This window comes from Prinia subflava, chromosome 7, assembly GCF_021018805.1.
Source record: "Prinia subflava isolate CZ2003 ecotype Zambia chromosome 7, Cam_Psub_1.2, whole genome shotgun sequence".
Classification (NCBI taxonomy): domain Eukaryota; kingdom Metazoa; phylum Chordata; class Aves; order Passeriformes; family Cisticolidae; genus Prinia; species Prinia subflava.
The window spans coordinates 28,581,168-28,602,917 of record NC_086253.1 but is presented as its reverse complement, the minus strand read 5'-3'; the positions used below and the strand labels follow the sequence as shown (position 1 = coordinate 28,602,917).

The window sequence follows — 21,750 nt, the reverse complement described above, 5'->3', positions numbered from 1 at the left end:
ATCAACAGTAGAAGGCTCAGTTTCTCTAGACATGCTAAGTTTGATAGAATGTCAGGATATCAGCATCTTTGTTAGTTAAACAACTCTGATATGAAGCTGGTCAAGCCCAAATTTTTGAGAGTTTGCTGGGCTTTGCTTTCCATGACAATATGTTCTGACTGCCATATGCTACATGAAATTTTACCATTTGTTGTCCAGTTTTAATGCTGGATAAGTTCAGTTCAAGTCTGTCTTCTGTGCTCTTCCATATGGATTGAGTTGAATCTATCAAGTTTCCCTTTTTCCCTGAAGCTGCTCAAATATGTTTAACTGTATGTCAGTATGAAATTTTAACTCTTTCAACACCTGCCAAGAAAAGCTTGCATGACATTTATATCACTAGGATTTTTTAGAAAAAAACTTTGCAAATTTTCTGTCAGTTATGTAATCTAAATAGTGCACTTCTGCATTGAAGAATTTCAGTTCTGAGATGGAGTGTGGCATTCGTGTTGCCATGAGAAAAATTCTTAAATCATTTTCAGTCAGAAGCCTGTGAGTGCTAAATTGCTGCAACATATGTAAATTGTTTCTTAATGTCAGTGGCATTATGAATTTATTTCTCTGAAGAAAAACAAAATCCACTAAGCACTGAAAAATTTTATTAATAATTTGTTTTTGTTTTAATTGCTACAATGCAGAGCTGTATACATCTGTATGGAATTGCATTATTTTTAGTATCAGCCAACACTTGTAAAATGATAACTTCAGGAGATGGTGATTGGAAAGGTGAGGTTTACAAGGAAAGGTGAGGATTACTTACTGATTACACAGTAAGTAATCACTACTTCTTTAAAACAAGGGATAATCTTCTTTAAGGATTAAATCTATGAAAATTACTGATATTTTGGAATTTAAAAGTAAATTGATCTCAAAATGTGCTTTGGCATTCTTCTGGGAAAAAGTTTATAACCCATCAAAACAACAGATGGTGCACATCGTCATCGCAAGATTACTGTCAGCCATGCAATGAAGTCCTAATGCAGGACCTGCATTTTACTCAAGAACCATAGTTTGTCTTTGGGATTTCCATGTTTTTGTACACATCCTCTAGTCTACTGCAGGTCTGGGGAGAGGAAAGTAGTCTAGATGGATCCCACACAGCTACAGACATGCTCTGAACCACTGGCAGCTGTACATGGAAGCCCCTACTGGGCTATTTCTCTTACACAGAAGCTGTTTCTCTTGCACTGAGTTTTATCTCAACATAAGTTCTCCTAGTTACACATACTTTCTCTGTTTCATGCCTGATAGAGCCTTTCACAGCAAGTAATAAATGCCAAATATTTCTGGGAAACTGTTGAAAAGAAGGAATCTGAAATTTCCTGCTAAATTTGTACTGAGATATACTGCATCAGTTATTACATCTGTACATTTCACTTTTTTTAGAATTCTACCTCTTTGAAAGGAAATAACTTTAGGATATGATGGGGGATTAATAACACCACATGCAGACTAGCATAAGGATTTTAATGATGTAATTCCTTAAATAAGCGTTAAAGATCTGTGCCGAAATGAGAAAAAAATGTTCTGTGTGAAAGCCTTTAACAGACACCATAGAATAAGAAGTATTCGTGCATTTGTGAGTGCTTCCATCCTGTTCAGTAATAACTCAAGACATCTTCAAAATCACCCAGAGTAGACTTGCAGAATGGTTAGGTAGGTCCCCTTGCTGGACAGTATGAGGGGATGGAAAGCAAGAGAACTTGGAGACTTGCTGCAGAAAGCTGGGTTACAGATTTAGTGGGAACTGGGGTAAGGGGCTTTAAGCTATGAAAAAAATTTCAACTTTTTGCTAGCAGACCAATAGGTGACAAAAGGCTGCAGCTTTATACAGTGGGCTGCAGCCCAATAGTGTTGCACAAGACTTTCAGCTGGGACAAAGTGTTGTTAGAAGCAAAATTGCTCGTTAACTAGTAATTTGCCAAGGACACCTTTAGTTTTAGTTTTGGATAGCTCTATGAAAAATCCATTTTACTTCTGTTGGACTCTATGAGTATTTATTACATCTCCAAGGACCTAGATCACTGGGAGACCAGCAGTCGAACTAAATAGCACGGATTGAATACCGTCTTGTGACTGGGAGCCTTCACCTTATCCCTCAGCAGTTCAGGAGAACAGAAAGATGAGAGTGCTTTGAAGATGGAAAAAATAGTGTCATTTCAGAAGTTCATTTGTAAGATAATGCTTAGGTTTAGGGGTGCAGTTGCTTTCTGTCTTCTCCTTTGTGTGATTCAAGGAGAGGGTTCAAACCACCCAGGTGTCCCATGCCATACTGCCATGCATAGCAGGTCAGATACACAATGATTGCAGGCAACTATATCTAGCTGCCAAAAAATTACTGAGGAATCTACTGCTTTGAGTATCTGCTGTGCTAATCTCCAAAGTGATAACAACTATTAGTGACCATTTAAACTAATATTAAAAAAGTTGTCTTGGTAAGATAGGAATTGTTCTATTTATTGTAAAGTAGTGTTACTGAAAGTATTTTTGAGTAATCCTCTATAATTCATATCCAAAGGTTTGGTGCTTGATGGGATTTTGGCCTATGTTGAGATGTTATGAAATTTAAATCCCTTTTGGCATAATTGTGTATATAAAACCAGGAAAGATCAGAATTATTGTAAAATGATTATTTACTTTAGCTTAACTATGCTCCTGAATCATTAAATTGTCTTTTTTCCTGTTTCTTCTTCTTTCTTTTTTATCTCATTTTCCTTGTTGGTTTGGTTTTTTGATCCTTCCTTCCTTCCGCGCCTTCCTTCCGCGCCTTCCTTCCTTCCGCGCCTTCCTTCCTTCCGTCCTTCCCTCCCTCCCTTCTTCCTTCCCTCCCTCCCTTCTTCCTTCCCTCCTCCTGTATTCTTTCTATTTTCTTTGCATTTTCTCACTTTTACTCTGTCTCTGCATCTTGCCTCAAGTCCCTAAGTTACACCAAATTGTACCCACCCTGCCCCAAAGTACAATTTTCCTCCTGCGTACTCCATGGCTGTCTTCTGCCAGATCACTCCCAGTGAGATCACTGGAATGGTTGTGCAGCCACAATCTTGCTCATTTCTATAACCATCTGAATTTCTTCCCTTCTAATATACATCTGGACAAGTATACCTGTGACTTGAACAAGGGAGAATATTTGCACTTAGTGCAGAGATAGATATTTGATGTTTTCCCAGCCTTGGACTGAGGACCAGTGCCCCTGGGGGACAAGTACATCACTGATAATTGTTTATGCTGTCCATCTTGCTAGTATTGAATTCAGACTCCATAAATTCACGTCTCTGCTTGCAGTTGTGGTTAAGTGTGATTTGGGGGGAGGAGAGGGGGAGGGGAATAATGTGTATTTAGCTGAAGAGAGAATATGCAAAACCTCAGGAAAGAAACACTGTATTAAAGGGGAAAGAAACAATGTAATATGTAAATATGTCTTTTGGTGAGAATTTCCTGTGTTTTATCTAAGAAAGAATTTCAGGCATGAGTCCAAGACAAATAAAGGCACACAGAACGAGGGAATGAAGACAGAAACTGAGTTAGAAAGACAGTGACAACAGTTTAATCTTTTTGCCAGTAGATGGAGAGCACAGGAAAGTAGAAGCACACACATAAAGAAGGAAGGAAAAAACCTTGCATCAGCTTCTTTAAGGGGGAGTGAGAAATGAAACAAGAAAAAAGCAAGAAGCAGAGACGGGGGAGGGAACAGATTGTAAACCAGGAGGAAATTGGGGAAAAAAATGGATTCTGAAAAGTAAAGAGGAAATGACAATTGCTGAAGTATTAGCTTAGTCAAATCAGTTTTTTGGCAGCAAAAAAATAATTATCTTCTTTTATGCTTTGTACACAGTATTCTTTACTTCTGGAACATGGTTTGAAAACGTGGCATGAATAGTTTGCATTACTGAAATGAAATAAATCTATGTCTGCCTTTTCAAGTACTATTCCAGACACAGACATGCTATGACTGACATCATGGAAAACCTTTTCTTTTTGTCCTTTACATATACCTCTCTTGTAAGGAATTTTCTTCCTCCTGAGCTCTCCTTCTTCCTGTCTCTCTCACTCTCTTCCACATCTCACTTCTTGCTTTTTCTTTTTTCTTTTTTTCTTTTTTTCTTTTTTCTTTTTTTCTTTTTTCTTTTTTTCTTTTTTTCTTTTTTTCTTTTTTTCTTTTTTTCTTTTTTTCTTTTTTTCTTTTTTCAACTTCAAAGCCAGGATGGAAGCAAGGAATTTGGTTAGCTGTTTAATAGTTGAAAGAGCGTGGTTTGGGGTTTTTTAATGCACAAAATTCCTCTCAGTGAGACATGCCACACATTCTGATCTCTCCCCTTCAGGCAGTTCCACACTATTAAATATGGGGTTGGAAATGACACGCGTCTGGGAATACAGAAATGAAACAACCTTCCACTTTCTGCACTGCACTATACAATGAAGGTGTTGTAAATTGTTAATTGAATGGCATGGGCTTCTAGTTAGTGGAGCTTGCTATAAATAGAAACTGTACATTCCAGTGTGTTGCCAATTTTTTTTTTATTTTCTGCAAACTGACTGAAGAACCTGTGTTACATAGAGATTAGGAAAGTATTTAGTTTGTCTGTTTTTATTCCCTAACACATAGTTTGTGCTCTGAAAGTTTGGTCTATTTACCTTCTGTTACTGAACTGTCTTTATGACATTTTTGTACTATCCCTGTTTTAAAAGAGAAGTAAAATCCAAACAACCTGTAATGGTACTTGATACTCCCTGTATCCTATCACCCAATAAATGGTGAAATATGATTACTGTATTTTAAATAATACTGCACATATTACATAGAAAATAATAGTGAAGTATTGCCATGAAGAATACAGAAAGGCAGGGTACTGCTTGAGATGGAAAGATGGGAGATCCTTTGACCTCCCAAAGTTACTCTGAAGTTTTGGATTCCCACTCTGAGAAGACAATATTGTCTGTATGTGAATGGCACTGGACTGGGAAGCTTATTCTTACACAGTAGTTTGGTAGGTGACAAAAAACTGCACGTGGGAGACATCTAGTGAGGAATTATAGGCTATTGAGTCTGAAGACTGCAATGTAAAACCGAAGTAGTGTTTAATTTCATAGAAGGGAGGGGAGTGGATGGTAGAATTAATCACTCAGTAGTGTGTCATCCTTCAAAATGCACTTTCTTTACAAAGCCATCACTCTTACTTCAGCATATTTTAACCGCAGTGCTGTAGCCCTAGGAGTGTGAACATGGCTTACAAGTATCAATGAGTAAATGCAAGATTATGTGGGATTAAATATACTGTTCCTTTGAAATGGGATGAGTTTCAAAATAGTTCAAAAGATTGACTGAGATGGGTGTCCTTGGAAGCCTGATGGAACTTTCAGATAGCAATATTTTAAACTTAAAATATTTAATATTTAAAGTGTTTAATACTTAAAATTCTGAATTTTTGGCTGTTAAATTCCACAATTCAGTATCTGATTGGAGAATCCACGGGGTGACAGTTTTAAGGCAGATAGCAAAAACATGAGAGAAAGTGATAGAGCCAGTTTCTTATCCAGCTTTCAGACCATTAAACAGAATTGTGTTGGCTCATTGTGGTGGTTTGTTAGAGCCATGTGCAATTTGTCTAATTCTTCTTTTTCTGCTTTGCCAGTACAAAAGCAATTCAAGAAAGATCTAGTTTTGCTGCTGCCAGCACTAAGTGATGTTTCAACATGCTTAGAGATTTCAGGGTATTTTAAAACCTCTGTATTCTTAGGAAACGAAAAATCTTTAACAGGTTTCTCAGTTTAGTGCATCCTGTGGATCATGTCTTGGAGATACAGAAATTACAGGGAAATTTCAGAGCATATGGATCTTATATAAGGAAAAGATAGACCTTTTTTTTTTTTCCCCAAATTCAGAGACTCTATCTACCTGTACTTCAGGAAGACAAGTAATTGTCAAATATTTTGAAATATTGCCAAGAAATAAAGGAGTTTGGGGATTTATATGTTCTCTTCCTTGCACTTTTAATGAAGAAGAATTTATAATTTCTTCCAAGAACCGAAGTTCTGCCTTGAAAGCATAAAAAAATTTTCCGAAGTCTAGCTAACTTGATGTTAAAATTTTTCTTCTGTAAGCTGCCTAAATGTTTGCGAGTCAATGAGATTAGGCTTATAGATACTTCCAATTTATGTTACTCTTTTCTTCTTTTTCTTCTCATGTCCCAGAGATATTTGCACTTTTCTGAAGTAGTTGTTCCCTTCATACGTCTGAACACAACAATAACTACTGAATTCAAAACATAATTTTCTTTATGGGCTGAAATTTATGCATACATAGAATGTAGGGAGTTGTTCCAAATGCTACCACAGAGAATCTCTGATAATATTTCCCAGTCCCACATTATATTTATTCCACTTTTTTTTATATTTTTATACAAAATTTTGATTTTTTTTTCCTTTTGTCCTTTTTTTTTCTGATGGATCCTTTGACACACCTATTTGAAAATGTTTAGCTGATAGATGAGATTATTCATCAAAGGAATTTTGAAGACCAAGAACATTTGAAGAGCAAGACCTTGAGTCACTGAGACAGAACCAATATGTCTTGTAACTTTATTCAGAATTTCACAATCCTTGCTAAACAGCAAGATAAGGGCCAAAGGCAACAAACCAGCAGGAGCCAACCCAGAATGTGCCAAAGTTCATAGAACAGTTGCTTCAGGCTGAAGTTTGTTGACCCTTAATCACTCGGGGTCATCAGTGGTTCTGCTGCAGGGCCCTGCAGAACGTGAGCTGGGTCAGATCTCCCCTGCTCCTGCCCAGGCTGCCCGTGGGGTGGGGTGAAAGCTGGGATGCACGAATTCCAAGGCAGCGTTTCATCATCGGTGCCTGCCTCTAGGAATGCTTTTTTGGGCTACCATCCTTCCTTAACACATGTGTTTTCTAATTCTAAACTTCCTTAATCTCTTGCAAATGGTGTAGGTGGGGTTAATCACAACACAGGCAAAAGATTCCTTCCAGTTAACATACCTTGTGTGCTTTGGGTACTGTGTTTTGTCATTGATTGATACTAATGTAAGCACATACATACACAGTTTAAGTTTTAAATCATTTTTTGTTAAGTCACAGTGATAACATTGTTGAGAAATGCCCTTTTCCTGTTAAGTCTCCTTTGACTATTAGTATCACCTTCAATAACTGCATTATAATGAGTGTGTTACATTGCTGCATAATCCTGTGAAAGACTGGCTTCAAGAGAAGCAACTGGCATTTCACACTCTAATCTTGCAACAAATTCAGCATGCAAGCATGCACTGACAAAAAAACATGCTTCAGTCTTGTGGTCTGTAACAAGATACCCAGTAGTAGCTACTAATGAGTATTGGTTAATGTAGCAATGATGCCATTCATGATATAATTAAATCTTTAATGCATATTTTTATGAGCTGTACTATATATTTGGACAGTTCACATAGAACAGCTGTACTATATATTTGGACAGATAATTTTTGCAAATATATTCTTTATGACAATGATAGGACTTTAGAAAATATTCCTGCAAGATAAAGGCATTTCAGTATAGTCCATGAAGAATATTAATTGCATTAAAAAGTTATTCAAAAGCTCCAGAATTGCCTGTGTTTCTCATAATCATTTATATATGAAAGCAGAAAAAGAGAAAAGAGGCATAAGGGCATATTGAGCAGCAGTTGGCTGATTTTTTTTGAAATGGATGTTCCTCTTTAAAAGGAAAGTGGAAATGGGGAAAAAGGAACAACAGTTCCTGTTTCACTAAAAATAAAAAGATGAAACAGTTAATGAAGAAAAATACCCCAAAATATTCTATATTTTGTAATGTTCAAGATTATGAGAGCCTAGATGCTTCAGAAAAATACTTATAAGGTAAGATTCACAAGTGTGAGAAAAGCCAAAACACAGGAGGCTGGCATCCTTCACACTTTTCCTCATGAGGGTCACACCCACGTACATCAGCAAAGTTGTCTTATTGACTGTTCCAAGAGCTTTCAGTGCTGTACTGTTTTGCTGGGGTCAAGATCCAAGACTGTTTTCCTATCAGGCAAGATCCCAGTGTTCCCAGAATAATTAGAATGTTATTTATATGGTCACAAACGATCATTTTCCTTGTGCTCCCACATCGGTCTGCATGAGGATTGTTGCTTTATGCTGGTTACATTCCTTCTGGTGTGTGGGTAATTCTTCTGCCCTGTTTGCACAGGATCTTTCTCAATGAGGTTGTGGTCCAAGTCTGTGTCTTTTCAGTGCTTCAGTACCACAAATAATGTTGTCACTGCTTAATATAGGTTTGTGAAGTGTAATCATGTCTGATCTTGATGAGAACTAAAGCAAAAATATTAGCAGGCTATCAATATTGCCATTATTTTTATTTTTTCAATTGCTGGAAGTATTGTGTTTAATTTAAATAACAGTCCTATTTCAAGAATATTTCAGTCTAAAGACCAAGGTAAGGCAGTTCACACTAAGAGACAGACAAAAAAAAAATAACAGAATTGTTAATGAGTAAACATTTTAAAAAACATCCTCTCATAATCTTGTCTTAAACTAAGAGTGGGCTAGGGGGCAGCATTTGCCATGGGAAGGTATCACCGTGGAGGCCTAGCCAGAAAACAGACTGGGGACACAGATCTGGGTGCAACAGAGCATGCCAGGCAGAAGACCCAGTTTATTTACAAAAACCTACTTTTATACTTTTTCTATGAGGCCTGTGGATTGGAGGAAGGAATTCCCACCTCCACACCACATTGGTCCAGGAGGCTGTCAATTACCTTTTCTCCTCCCAACTAGAAATATGTATACAATGGGAGACAGTTAGGAAAACATGCCAATGTTTACATTAGCAAGCGGGAGAAACTGCACGTCGGCTAGCCAGGGACAGAGCCTCATGGCAACATCTCACCCTTTTAAGTATATTAAAAAAGAAAATAAAAAAAAAGAAAAATGAACAATTCTATGACAGGAAAAAAGAAAGAAAAAAAAACCTGTATAAAGTTCACCGACCTTCATTTAGGTAACGGTGTGAGGGCTACATGTTGGTCTGATTCTGCCTTTGCTACCCAGGGTTTCACCCTGAATCCCTTGCCATAACCTGCTCAAAATATCTCGAGCATAGTCTAACATAATTTAACCAACACCCTCATATTTCTAAATTTTTATAAGATACAAGGGAATATACGGTGCAAAAGGCAGGAGCATTCCAAGAAAATTTTACTACTCAATTCAAAATTCTGAACCCCAAAAGTTCTGTCCCAAAACCACAACCCCCAAACAACGTGCACTTTCCCCACAGAGGTCACAATGGCTACAGTACATAAAACTGAACCATAGCAAACAATTCCTCTGAGTCCATGATTAACAGTCCGTTGGCTCTCAGCATCACACTGCTTCAGTCTGTCCTTGTCCAGCAGCTCCACAGGATCCAAAGTCTCTATGGAGGCCATATAGGAAAAGAGAGGATGCCAGTCCGTGTCCATGTCAATCAGATCTTGAAGAGGCTTCTGTGATGGGTGGCACTAGGGTGGCACAAGGTTTCAGGATCAAACAGGATCAGTCCAATGCACCTGAGGCAGCTCAGCAGACTTTCAGCGGCCGCCTTCTTAGCATGGATCGCAGAACTTGAGGATAGAGAACTCAGAAAACACAAATTGAGCAATTGACTTTTTCTCAAAGAATGCATGATATATAGGATGTGGACGTAGAAACCCACTGCAAGGTCCAAGGAAAACTGACCATAGCTATGTGGCAACATCAACACTTCCTACACTTGAGATGATGGCTGTAAACCAGCCAGAGAATTTTGCTCTTGTTCTAGAGCTTGGGAAACTGTTTCGTCCCCCTGATGTCTTTGTCTTTTTCTTCTTCGCCTCCGATTTTTCGGGCTTGGCAAGGGCTCGGCATGACCCACTGCTTTGCATGTTTCTGCAGTATGGTCTGGACCCCCACATTGTGCGCAGAAAAACAAGGGAGTCACTTTCTGTGCCTCCTTTTCCTGTTCCCCACTAGCCTGAATATCATGTCCAGCATTCTGCCTCTGTTCAGCCGGCTGTGAAGCAGCCGTTGGGGTAATCACCATAGACTCACAGGTGTTCAGAACTGCACAGGTCTGGATCATTTTCAGGACATTAGAAGTCTCTGGAATGATTTCCAGGAGCCTCTGGCAAGCAGAATTAGCATGGCTCCGTGCTAATTGCTCCAGCAGTATCAATCTTAAGGTACTATCCTGAACTCTCATCTCTAAAAATTTCACCAGACGCACTCTAAATTTATGAAAAGCTTCCTCTGGCTTCTGTGCTATGTCTAAGAAGTCTTGCTTTGGGGAGAAGGATAACTTGGTTTTTATCAATGCAGATATCCCTATGTATCTGCACGAATCTAAGACAGTGCGAGAAAGGCCAGCTTGCACATCAGGGCAAGCATATTGACTCCTCCCCATAAGTAGGTCAGCTCCGACCCCAAACAAGGGATCGTCTCGAGGCAGGTGGCTATTTCTGACAGCCATTTTTCCAGCTAGGATTTTCCAACTTCTCTCAAAGGTAAAAACCTGTTGAGGTTCAAGCATCACTGTTGCAAAACCTCTTATCTCATAAGGAAAGATCAAATTCTCAAATTCTGCACTTATCCATTGAATTGCCTCAGAGAAGCTTGTATTATTTTTTGCCACGTCCCTTAATAAGGGAAACGGGACTGCCCATGATGGGTCATCATGGCTATGATGCTGTAGAACCAAACCCACAGGCCCCTGAACTGGCTCGGGCAAAGCTGCATCTGCAGGCAGCAGCTCTGTTATCTCAGCAGCCTGACTCACCTGGGATGCAGGACTAAAAACCTCATCCGATTTCATAACAGGAAAAGCGTGCACATCAGACAACGCTTTTGCCCCGTTATCATCTCCCACAGCCAACCCGGCCCCGTAGGGGGGGCGAGCGGGGGACAGTGACACGCTCAGACTCCTCTCTGAGCGGGGGAGTGATCGTTGCGCTGGGCAGAGGGGCGTGGCCTATGGGCCACAGCTTTCAGCTCCCGCCCGGCCAGCCGATGGGTCGGTGGCCGGGGCTGGAGTCGGCGGCAGCTCTGCGGTGTCAGCGATCGGCCCCTCCCCCTCTGAACGGAGGGGGCGCGCAGCGGGGCCATGCGGCAGCGCGGGGGGGTCGCACGGCACGGGGGGCCCCGCAGCAGCGGGCAGCGTTGCGCCCAGCCCTCCCCCCCCGGCGCCGGACCGGCACCGGACGCGTGGGGCGGGGCGCGGCGCGGTGGGCGGCGGCGGCGACCCCGCGCGCAGCATTTGGCGCCGCGGGGGGACGGGGCAAGGAGGGGCCGTCCCCGCCGGCCTCGCCTGCCGAATCCTGCGCGGAGCAGGTCGCGGCGGGGCGGGGCGGGCTGGGGAGGCGGCGGCAGGGGGTGGCGCCGGCAGCGCCGGGGGCGGCGCGCACGGCGGCCCCCCCGGCTCCCCGCAGGGGGCCTGAGGCAGCGCGGCTCCGTGCGGCAGCTGCAGGGCGGACCCCGCAGCGGCGGCGGGCAGCGGGGGGGTCACCGCGGCATGCCGGGCCCGTGAGGGCCGGGGAGCAGGGCCGGCGGCCGCGGCGGGAGCGGCGTTGAACCGCTCTGGCTCGGCGCGACACGGGTGGATGCGGCGCGCGCGCGCCAGCGGCACCGCCCTGGCACAGTGGCCCAGCAAAAAGGCTCACAAAGGTCCCAAAGCCCTTCCAAGACCCGCGCTGGCCACGCCCAACCCCCGACGTGGGGGTGGGGGTCTCCTGCATGGGCTCGAACTTTGCATCAGAGCAATCATCGTCATAAGAGACGGAGCTCGCAGGGGAACCAGTCCTGGTTCCTGTCGAAAGCCCAGAATCAGCTTCGAATTCCTCTCCAGCCTCTTTTAAATGCAGGAAAACTGTGGTCCATGCCCGTAAAAGAGTGCCTGCCTTAGAGTTTCCGTCAAGGACGGATGAGAAAAGGCTTTTCCCTAGGGTTCTCCATGGGCCAATATAAAGTGCCTTTTCAGCAGTATGAAAAATTCCAAGCTTTTTTCCCCAGCTAAACAGTTCTCTCACGTGTTTCCTGGTCAGGTCAGCGTCACGGGACATCAGAAGGGTCTGGAACAGTTCCAACAGAAGTTTCTCCTCTGAGAACATCGTGGGTTTCCCGCAGCTTGTGGAAGACAGTTTGTTTTTTTTTTTTTTTCTTTTTTCCTTGTCTGACGAGCTTGCTACTTGACCACGTGGGCGCCAGTTATCACCGTGGAGGCCTAGCCAGAAAACAGACTGGGGACACAGATCTGGGTGCAACAGAGCATGCCAGGCAGAAGACCCGGTTTATTTACAAAAACCTACTTTTATACTTTTTCTATGAGGCCTGTGGATTGGAGGAAGGAATTCCCACCTCCACACCACATTGGTCCAGGAGGCTGTCAATTACCTTTTCTCCTCCCAACTAGAAATATGTAAACAATGGGAGACAGGAAAACATGCCAATGTTTACATTAGCAAGCGGGAGAAACTGCACGTCGGCTAGCCAGGGACAGAGCCTCATGGCAACAGGAAGGGACACTTACAAGTCTTGGGGAAATAATTGCTGGATACAATGACTGACTGTATTTGACAAAATAAGCCAGTGAACATAGCATCTATGAGCATGTTTTTGATCCAGGAAAAGAAGACATACTGGGAGAAAGAAATAAGCATGGTAACAGTCTTTGTAAGAGCTCAGATTAGAAGCAGGGAATAAAGCAATAGCAATGAAGATATGGATTTGGACTGTGCTAGGTGAAATATGAAGATGATGATCGATAATTTTCATCTGAAATTGTGGGTGTTGACTATCTCTACAAGTGAAAATCAAAACAGTTTTAGATAGAAAATATGATTAATAATTTATATAATGCTATGAAAATGGCATAAATATAAGTAAAAGCATCATTTGAGAAACATACATGTTATGTAGCCGTGATGTGAAATTATATATGAAAAATTAAGTAGAAATTTTAAATACAAGACTATTTTTATTGATACAGGATGGACTGAGAAATTTATAAAAAAAGAAAATTGTCTGCACATAATTTTTCCTAGTTTGAAAGGGTTTTTAAAGATTCTCTCCCCAAGCTATTAAAGAGTGGATTTTTTTTCATTAATCCATGTGAATAAATTATACCTTTATCTCCTTCCACACATTATTGTCATCTTCTACCAGGTAGTCTTTAAGATTTACTTGAAAAAAAAGGCACAGATTTGCATTTCCTGCTGTCTGCTGATCTTACTGTACTATTAGCAAATTCTACCCCAAAAATACTACAATATCACCTTTCAAAATGAGAAATTGACTCAGTTCTTCCCACTGATAAATCACCTTCCTATGTGAATCCACATGGAATATGCAACTTCCATAAAACTCATGGAAAATTCTTTCTTAATTCCTGTTGAGGTCTGTGTGGTTATCTGAAGTTCCCACAGAAGCTGTATGAGCTATTAAATCTCTCCTTACTGTTTTCACTGAATTCTAACAGCGAGAATCAAAGCAGTGATCACACTGTTCCTATGGTTCTGTCCCATGGGTTGTGTATGTGTGTGTAAAAGTTCCCACTATGGCAAGCATTGGTGCAGGTCGGCTCAAATATCCAGCACTGGGAGCTCTGGTGTTTACCAGGCATTTCTCTTCCACCTCTTCAACAAACACATCTGCTCTGCCAATTTCTAGATTCTCTGGAACTGACTCACTCTCAGCCAAATAAGATTTTCCCAAATAGTGCAGCTGTCCTTCCACTAAAAGGCAGTACCTGAAGAAAATTTTACCAGTTCTGCCTGTGACTCTTAAGTCTTGGCCCCATCATTAAAACCATGCTGATCCCACTGTGCTAGAGAGCTGTGTTCCTCACCTGCAGGAAGAATTCAACCAAATGAGAGAGACATTTCATTGTAGGATTCCTGCTCCACTGCCTGTTTTATTTTGGGCTAAAGTAATTTTAAAAGATTTTGGTAATTTCATTTATAGGTAAGTTGTTCACACCAAAGTTTGTGTAACACATAAAAAATAATTCCATTTAATAAGATCCTCAATTACTTTGAGAAAATTACTTTCAAGTAGAATAATAGAATCATTAAGATTGATCATCTAAGATTCAACCATGAATCTAACACTGCAAGTTCCCCCACTACACCATGTCCCCAAACACTACGTCTACATGGTTTTTGAACACCCACAGGAGTGGTAACTCCACCACTTTCCTGAGTATCCTGTTCCAATGCTTGACCACACTTTCAGTGTGGAATTTTTTCCTTATAATCAATCTAAACCTCCCTTGGTGCAACTTGAGGTCATTTCCTCCCATCCCATTGTTTGTTATTTGGGAGAAGAGGCTGATCCCCACCTTGCTACAGCCTCCTTTCAGGTAGTTTTAGTATCAGAAGCTGTATTATGTTACTAGGCATTTTAAAAAGAGGTTCAAGATTGCTTTTAATCTGGTTGCTCTAACTAATCACTATAAAGGCTAATTAATTTTGTCATGATTCCTTTCTGTAGTTGGCAGTAGGAAATGGACTTTGTCTTGTTGGGTTTGTGACTTAGGTAACAGAAGTCTTCCTGAGCATGAGGTGGCCCAACTGTTTGCTTCCTTCTCACATGAGGTACAACGTGACACAGGTGTGTCATGACCCTTCTTTGATGGAGTACATTCAATTGGTTCCCAGGCATTAAAATTGGTTCTCAAACTTCATTTCAGTAGCAGCTTGTAAAACTGATAGGGCAAATATAGCATCTGATGAAAATGAGATTAATTTGACGAAACATCAATTTCTTTAATATTTGAAGTCAGAAAAGATATGGGAAGATAGTCTTCAGTGATCTGGGAAATGATTCAGTGCTTGCCAAAGTCAAGAAAGGCTTCCCACTGATTTCTTTTAAGTCTAATTAACAGAATTACTGTGGTGGATGTGTGTTCAGGGTTTTACATGGGGTCATGACCAGTGATAACTCCTGGGAAAGTTCATTTGCCTACTGGTAATTCAAATTAAATAAATACTTACAGATGGAATTGAGGTCGATTTTGTTACTTCAGAAGTAAATGCTTTTATAATATAACATATCTTTCATTCCTGGCAAGCACTTGGTAATCAGCCCAAAGTATAGCAAGTGGTTTGATAACTGTATGTAGGAATGTGGAAAAGATGTCTAAGAGTGACTGGCTTTTAAGTCTTGCCAGGAAAGGCGTAAGAAGATTGAGTCATTTGCTACAGAATGCAATCAAATATTCAACCTTGTATTACATTGACAGCAAAAGAACAGTTAATTGTCACTCCACTTACAAGAGAAAGTTGCAGATTGGAATCATCTCAGGTCTTTAAAACAAATTAGATTACTTCCTAGGAAACAAGATTGGATCCATCTTTCCATGTCTTTGGAAAGATGGGACATGATTTCAGAAGTCTCTCATTCCAACAGTTCCCATCCACAGTCATTTCTTTCTCAGGTTATGAAAAGACTGAGATTTGTTCAGGAATCAGTATGTCAGCAACTTCCTTACTTTAGTTTTTCAGGAAAATAAGAATTAAAATAAAAGCTCATACTTTATTTCTTCACCTCTAGTCATTGGAACAGAATAATTATGCTAGTCAGAGGTTTTCAAAGATCAAAAGGCTGGCTATACTTTTGTCTAAAGCATTCATCACAAATAGAAATAGGATACAGAAGCCTGGGGATGGTATGAGGACTCTCTGCTCTTCTGTTTAGCATCCAATCACATTATTCAGCAAATCTACCAGAGGACTTGCTAGACACAACTGCCTGAAACACTGATTTTTCTTTCCCTTCATCATAATGTCCTACACAAAATTTTCTTTCTTTTTTCTCTCTGGCTTATTTAAATGAATTCAATAAATTAATTTACTGCCAAATATTTTTGACCTGCAACCTGAATCTCTCCTGAATGCTTTAGACTCCTGAAGTCTACTTCCTTAAAATTCATGGTAGATAATTGCCCATAAAATATAGAGATCCAACTACCTGCACTCTTCTACTTTGTTTCATTCCATTTTTGTGAGAGGGAGAGAGAGAAGAGGAGAGGAGAGGAGAGGAGAGGAGAGGAGAGGAGAGGAGAGGAGAGGAGAGGAGAGGAGAGGAGAGGAGAGGAGAGGAGAGGAGAGGAGAGGAGAGGAGAGGAGAGGAGAGGAGAGGAGAGGAGAGGACTAGGAGAGGACTAGGAGAAAAGCTAACTACATTGTTGAAATCCTTTAAATTTTACAATACATGAGTATCTAAATTTGCAAAAGAAATAGGAACAACAGGAAGTAATAATTTTCAGCACTTCCAGTACTTTTTAATCAGTGATGGTCTGAACAGTGTCTGACTGCTTTCAGAACATTTTGATTTTTAATGGAAGCCAGAAATCTGTAGCTGCAGCACCCTTTCTATAGCTTTATAAGAGAGAACAGAGTTATTGAAGATAGAGGCTATCCTGAAGTGCCTCCCTAGTAATGAAATACTAAATCAATCTTTTGTGACATATTTTCCTTAGTCTGAACTTCCTATTAACTTAACTACAGAATTTTCAGCATAAGAGAAAAAAAAAATCAGGAAACTTGCTGCAATGTATTTGTTTGTATGCCAGGATTGTTTCTAGGTAAATACAAACCACTTATGGTTTCTCCAGAACTTGGTGTTTCTAGGATTTCAGGACTGCTCTGTTAGGAACATTCAGGTTTCATAACAATAACAACAACATACCGATCAGGAGAGCAAGCATTAAAAAACATGGTATTTTGTGTGGTGCTACTCTGCGGGAGGTTTGGATTGTTTAGTCCTGTTCAAATCTAACTTTGAATCTACGTACACTGGTAAATACTGTTACATTCTCATAAACATAAATTGAGTTTCCTCAAACTGCTTGGAAATCCATGGAAATTTATTACTACTTATGTCAACACCATCTCCTGCCATTATTTGTTTTCTTGATGTCTGTGGAAAATACTTCAAGTCTGTCACATCTGCAGCAACAGTAAGGGTATACTTTGAGCCACCATCTTTTTCCTGCTTAGATTTCAGGCTTGAATTTATGCATTTCCTTGGTATTTTCACAACAAATTCTTACACTATGTAGGACTCACTGCACATAGCAGGAGATGTATCAGCTTCCAAAGGTTCCCAATCCTTCACATTTTGTGGATCTCCCTGAAATATCACTGATTCCAGTTTTCATAGAATTTAATCTTTTCCTTGGGCTGAGTGCACAACTGCTCTGTGTTCAGTAGTGTTTGGCTGAATTATCTTCTCAGCCATTTTGTCCTAAAAGGGGCATCCAGATTCCACTAGGAACTCAGAAAAAATTCCTTCCACCACATTCTAAAAACTCTAAGACGTAAGCTGGTTTTCAACTAGATACCTTAGCTAAAGATGTTTTAATGGCTTGGCAATTTTGAATTATGTTAATCCAGACAGTTTTCAACCCATTTCACCATCTGCTGCTCCAGCTCATACTTCCAGCTTTTAAATGGGATGGGATTTCCAGTTCCCAAATGCTTTGGGAGACACTGTAGAAAATCTTATGAAAGTTAAGGTATATTAACTGCTCTCTTGTCCATGTAGCCAGTGATTACATCTTGAGAGACAAATCAGGTTGGTCAAGGATGATTTGTTCTTAGTAAAGTGATGTTGATTGCTCCTAATTGCCTTCCTGTGACTCAGGTCTTTGTTAATGGATTCCAAGGTCTGCTCCATGATCTTTCCCTGGTCTAAGATGGACTTACAAACTTAGAGTCATTGCTTCTTTTCCTCCTTTGAATATAGGTGTCTTTCCCAGCCATCAGGAACACCCCACAGCTGTCATGATTTTCCACTGATGTAAGTTGCCCTGCAATCATATCAGTCATCTCTATCAGCATGCCCGGGTAGATTTCCTTCAGTCTCACAGGTTAGAATACATTCAGTTTCTCTGAATAGTTCCTAACCTGTTGGGTTCTCACATCTGGATGTTCCTCTCTTTTCTAAATCATGTTAAGCCCAGAGGTTAGGGGGTAGGATTTGACTATGAAAAGTGATCAAAGTGGTGCAAATTTTGACTAGACTAGAAGTACAAAACAATAGAGAAATAGGCATTAAAAAGGTAAACTGAAATATCTTGATCCAATTTATCTGTGTGTTAGCTTATCACAGTTATCACCACATTACTTTAAAAACAGGCAAATATAAATAAAACTTTCATTTTATACTGGTATTTTGAGAGACACAGCAAGTTTGGCAATTTGCTGCATACACAGCCTGTTCCTTCCTGAACTGAGTTCAGGTCACAAACACTGAGTTTGGAGTCTAAAGTACATGGGTGGTCAAGGGTATTGCACTCTCCCATTCTCTCCAATGAAAAACAGGCACTCATACAAAAATTAGTACAGTGTTGTTGTTTTGTTTGTTGGTTGGATGGTTTATTTTCACTAAGCCATATTCCTGCTTGCTTTGCTGCCAAGACACAAGAAAGAAAAAGGGGTTTTTTTAAGAGTTGTCTACTCTTCCTGCAGCCAGCCTGTAATTGAAATTTACCTGCAGAACTAGGGATTAAGAAGGGTGGATAGAAAATTTTATACTTATCTTACTCATATAAATCTTTCCACAAAATCTTTTTTATATGAAATACAGCTATTTTGTCATAAATCTGCTCCACCAGCCAGCAGACTAACTGCTTTTATAAAAGCACCTCTTCTTTTTTGTGTGATTAAATAAGATTTGCAGCCTTTAAGGGTTTTTTGCATTATTGTAGTGGCCAGGATTTTTAAGTGCTTGTGAAAAATTGGTTCTAGAAGAGTTGAGTGGGAACATAAGATTCAGTCAAAAGTGTATTGGCAGAAAATGCTTCATACTTGTAATAGTCCCTCTTAACTAAAATGCAGAATAATTCAAACTCTCCTCAGGGAATTGGTATTGGTATTAAAGCCAAAAGTGTACTTGGACTCTTGTGTGCTGTTTCCCTCTGGAAAGTTTTGAAAGCTTAGAAACAATATATTTTTGTAATATGCCACACAAAGTTTGGGAAAGTTGGAACAATTCAGGAAGAAACTGTGCTAGTAAGGCATGATCCTGGGGAAGTACAGGAAATGCTCAGCACTTCACAGAATTGGACCCTCTTAGTACTCTCAGGATCTGCAGTGCATCTGTCTGCAAGCCTGAGTGAGGTTTTCATGGGAATAGCGTGGGAACACAGACATTGATGAGATACCTCCTTGCTCAGAAACCAAAAATAAAATTCAGAGCAAAATAAATAAAGCAATCTGGAAAGAAGAACAATTTTAGAACTTCTGGAAAAGAAGGAGTTTAAAAGGGCTCTTTTCATAGTAAATGTAGCAACTAGTAAAAGTTTTGATGGAAATCCTGCATTTTAAGAGTAGATTTTTATTTCCTTTTATGCCTATGCATATGCTTCCATATATGCCTACACAGAACTGTGTTTAAAAAGGAAATGGACACAACACAGACAAGAGGATTATGAGCCAGATTGCCTCAGCTTGAGGCTTCACTTACTACAGTTCTGTATTGTGCTCTGTATCAGTAACAATTTCGTTTTTCCCATGAATTAAAAATGTATCATGTACAGAAAACAAAAATGTTTGGAATTTATGTTAGATAAATGAGTGGCAGTATTGAATCATCTCCAACTTTTAAGTGCCCCATATAAAAATTTATAAAATAAGGATTTTTCAGACAAAGAATATCCTTCACCAGCTCTAGATGGCCATTCTATAAATACAATATTATTACACCTGTTAAATAAGATTAAAATTGCAGTTTCATTTTTTTACATCACAGTGATATATGAAGCTGTGTCCACTAACTCTCACTGATTCTAACAGGCAAAATCTTATAAACAACTGAACTAAAATATAGAACTTCAAAACATTTTGATATCAGAATGCAAGCTACAGAAATACAAAGCACACTAGATCATTTAGAATAGGAAAGCTTAATAATTGTAAGAAAAAAGTGTATATGTTCAAAAATAAGATTAATTAACTTTTTAAATGTGTTAATCTTGCAAAATACTACATTTTATGCTTGAGGCATAGAAAAGTCTATCACAACAATCAGAATATTTCCAGAACTGTTTTTTTAGGCACTTGAAAGCCCCCAAACATTTCTTTTAATGGTAAAGCATTATTATTTGCATTTTAAGGATGAGGAAAAATGAGATGTTTGAAAGATTTGTAAGTGGTAAAAAAGGTTGTCAGACTACTATTAATGTGTTAATAGCAGACCACGACTATCCCCAGTAGTCTTGCTCCAAGAAAAGGAATAGCTACTCTGCCATCTTACCCATGAGGTAAGCTCATCCTAACTTTAACCTGCAGCACGTATAGCTGATTATTAAGGTGTGGAATGGAACCCAGAATCCCCTGCAGTCAGTTCCAAAACTCCTCCCTCCTCCCAGGTTTTTAAAGCATGTCAGCAGCATGAGCAAAACTTCACAGATGTATTTCTCTTGGTTTCTGCATTTTTATGGCATCAGAGATCCCAGCTTGGTACCTGAGAATAAAATGCAGAGATGGAAGAAGTATAACGTGTGTGTTGTCTGTGCTGGTGTCTTCCCATGTCGGTGTGTACTAGGAAGTGTTGGTTCAGACATTACTCAGTTTAACAAGGTGTTAAAAGACCCTGAAGACATGTAACAGGAGTTGATCATATCACAGACCTGGAGCAGTGATCTCACAGTAGTACTTCCAGCTGAGGAAATTATACGGCAGAAGAAACATATATTTCTCTGATTTATTAACTGTACCAGAAGAATCAGGTATTGGGGGCTTTGAGCAGAGGAAATTTGATACTCGGTTTGACAAGAGTTTAGATATTAAAATAGAAATGACTATAATTGTTGGTTTGTTGGGGTTTTTTTGAGTTTTTTTTCCTCAAAGAAAGGAAAGAGAATTAGGTTTTCAGCATACAACAGTTGTGCTGACGAATTTTTTGCTTTCCAAAGAAGTTTTTTCAAGGGCTTGGGGTATTTTTAAGAGCTTTCATTTTTATATCTGGATTAAAAAACTATTTTGCATCCTTTCCACATTCCCTTTTTGAAGTCAAAACTCACCTTTCTTTTCAGAAAAAGAAAGTTCTCATGTTTGCTTGTTACATGATTTTGTTTCTTTTTTTCTGTCTTTGGGTTGTTTTCATACAAGTAATAGCTTTTCAAAGATCATTTTTTGGAACTTAACTATATTGAAAGAAACAGAAATTTTTGAATGAACCTAAATGCCAATTTTCTACTTTTCACCCAAAACCTGTGGTTTTGATTTACTGACTCTGTCACCCAAAACCTTGACAAATGTTTAAAGGTTAATGGACTAGGTATGCAAGAGCAAAAGAACTCATTTCATTTAATCTCTTTTTCTCTGGAATGACCTAGAAATATACTGATTTAGTAAGGTCACAGTATTGGTGTTTGGTTATTTTTTAAGCTCATGCTTGTTACATGTGCATGTTCATGAAGCATGAACAAGCTGAGATTTCAAAAATATGGACAAATAAGCAAATGAGGTCCGGGTAGCATATTTGAATTTTTATTCCCCTCCTTTTTACCTCCACATCCTGCCCAAGACAAAACCACTGTCATCTTGTGTGTTTCTAGTGCTTGTCATTTTTCTTCTCACTATAAAAGAAAATAGCATGGTTTATGTTAATCTATGTTTCTCTATCTTATAGTAAACCAAAAACAAATACGATAATTACCACATTTATCAGGGTTGGTGATAA

General features: G+C 39.6%; 1 protein-coding gene across 8 annotated transcripts in view; it reads left to right on the top strand.

Annotated features, from left to right (window-relative positions):
- The window catches only part of DLC1 (DLC1 Rho GTPase activating protein), a 246,968-nt gene that overhangs the window by 69,339 nt on the left and 155,879 nt on the right, over positions 1-21,750 (top strand). The window contains exon 5 of one of the 8 annotated variants that reach the window (XM_063402006.1): positions 12,105-13,141. The exons of the other annotated variants lie outside the window; for them this stretch is intronic. Within the exon in view, the coding sequence (XP_063258076.1) occupies positions 12,105-12,164 (60 nt within the window). The 3' untranslated portion in view covers positions 12,165-13,141. Of the gene's footprint in view, positions 1-12,104; positions 13,142-21,750 lie in introns of those variants that run through there. 8 annotated transcript variants of the gene reach the window in all.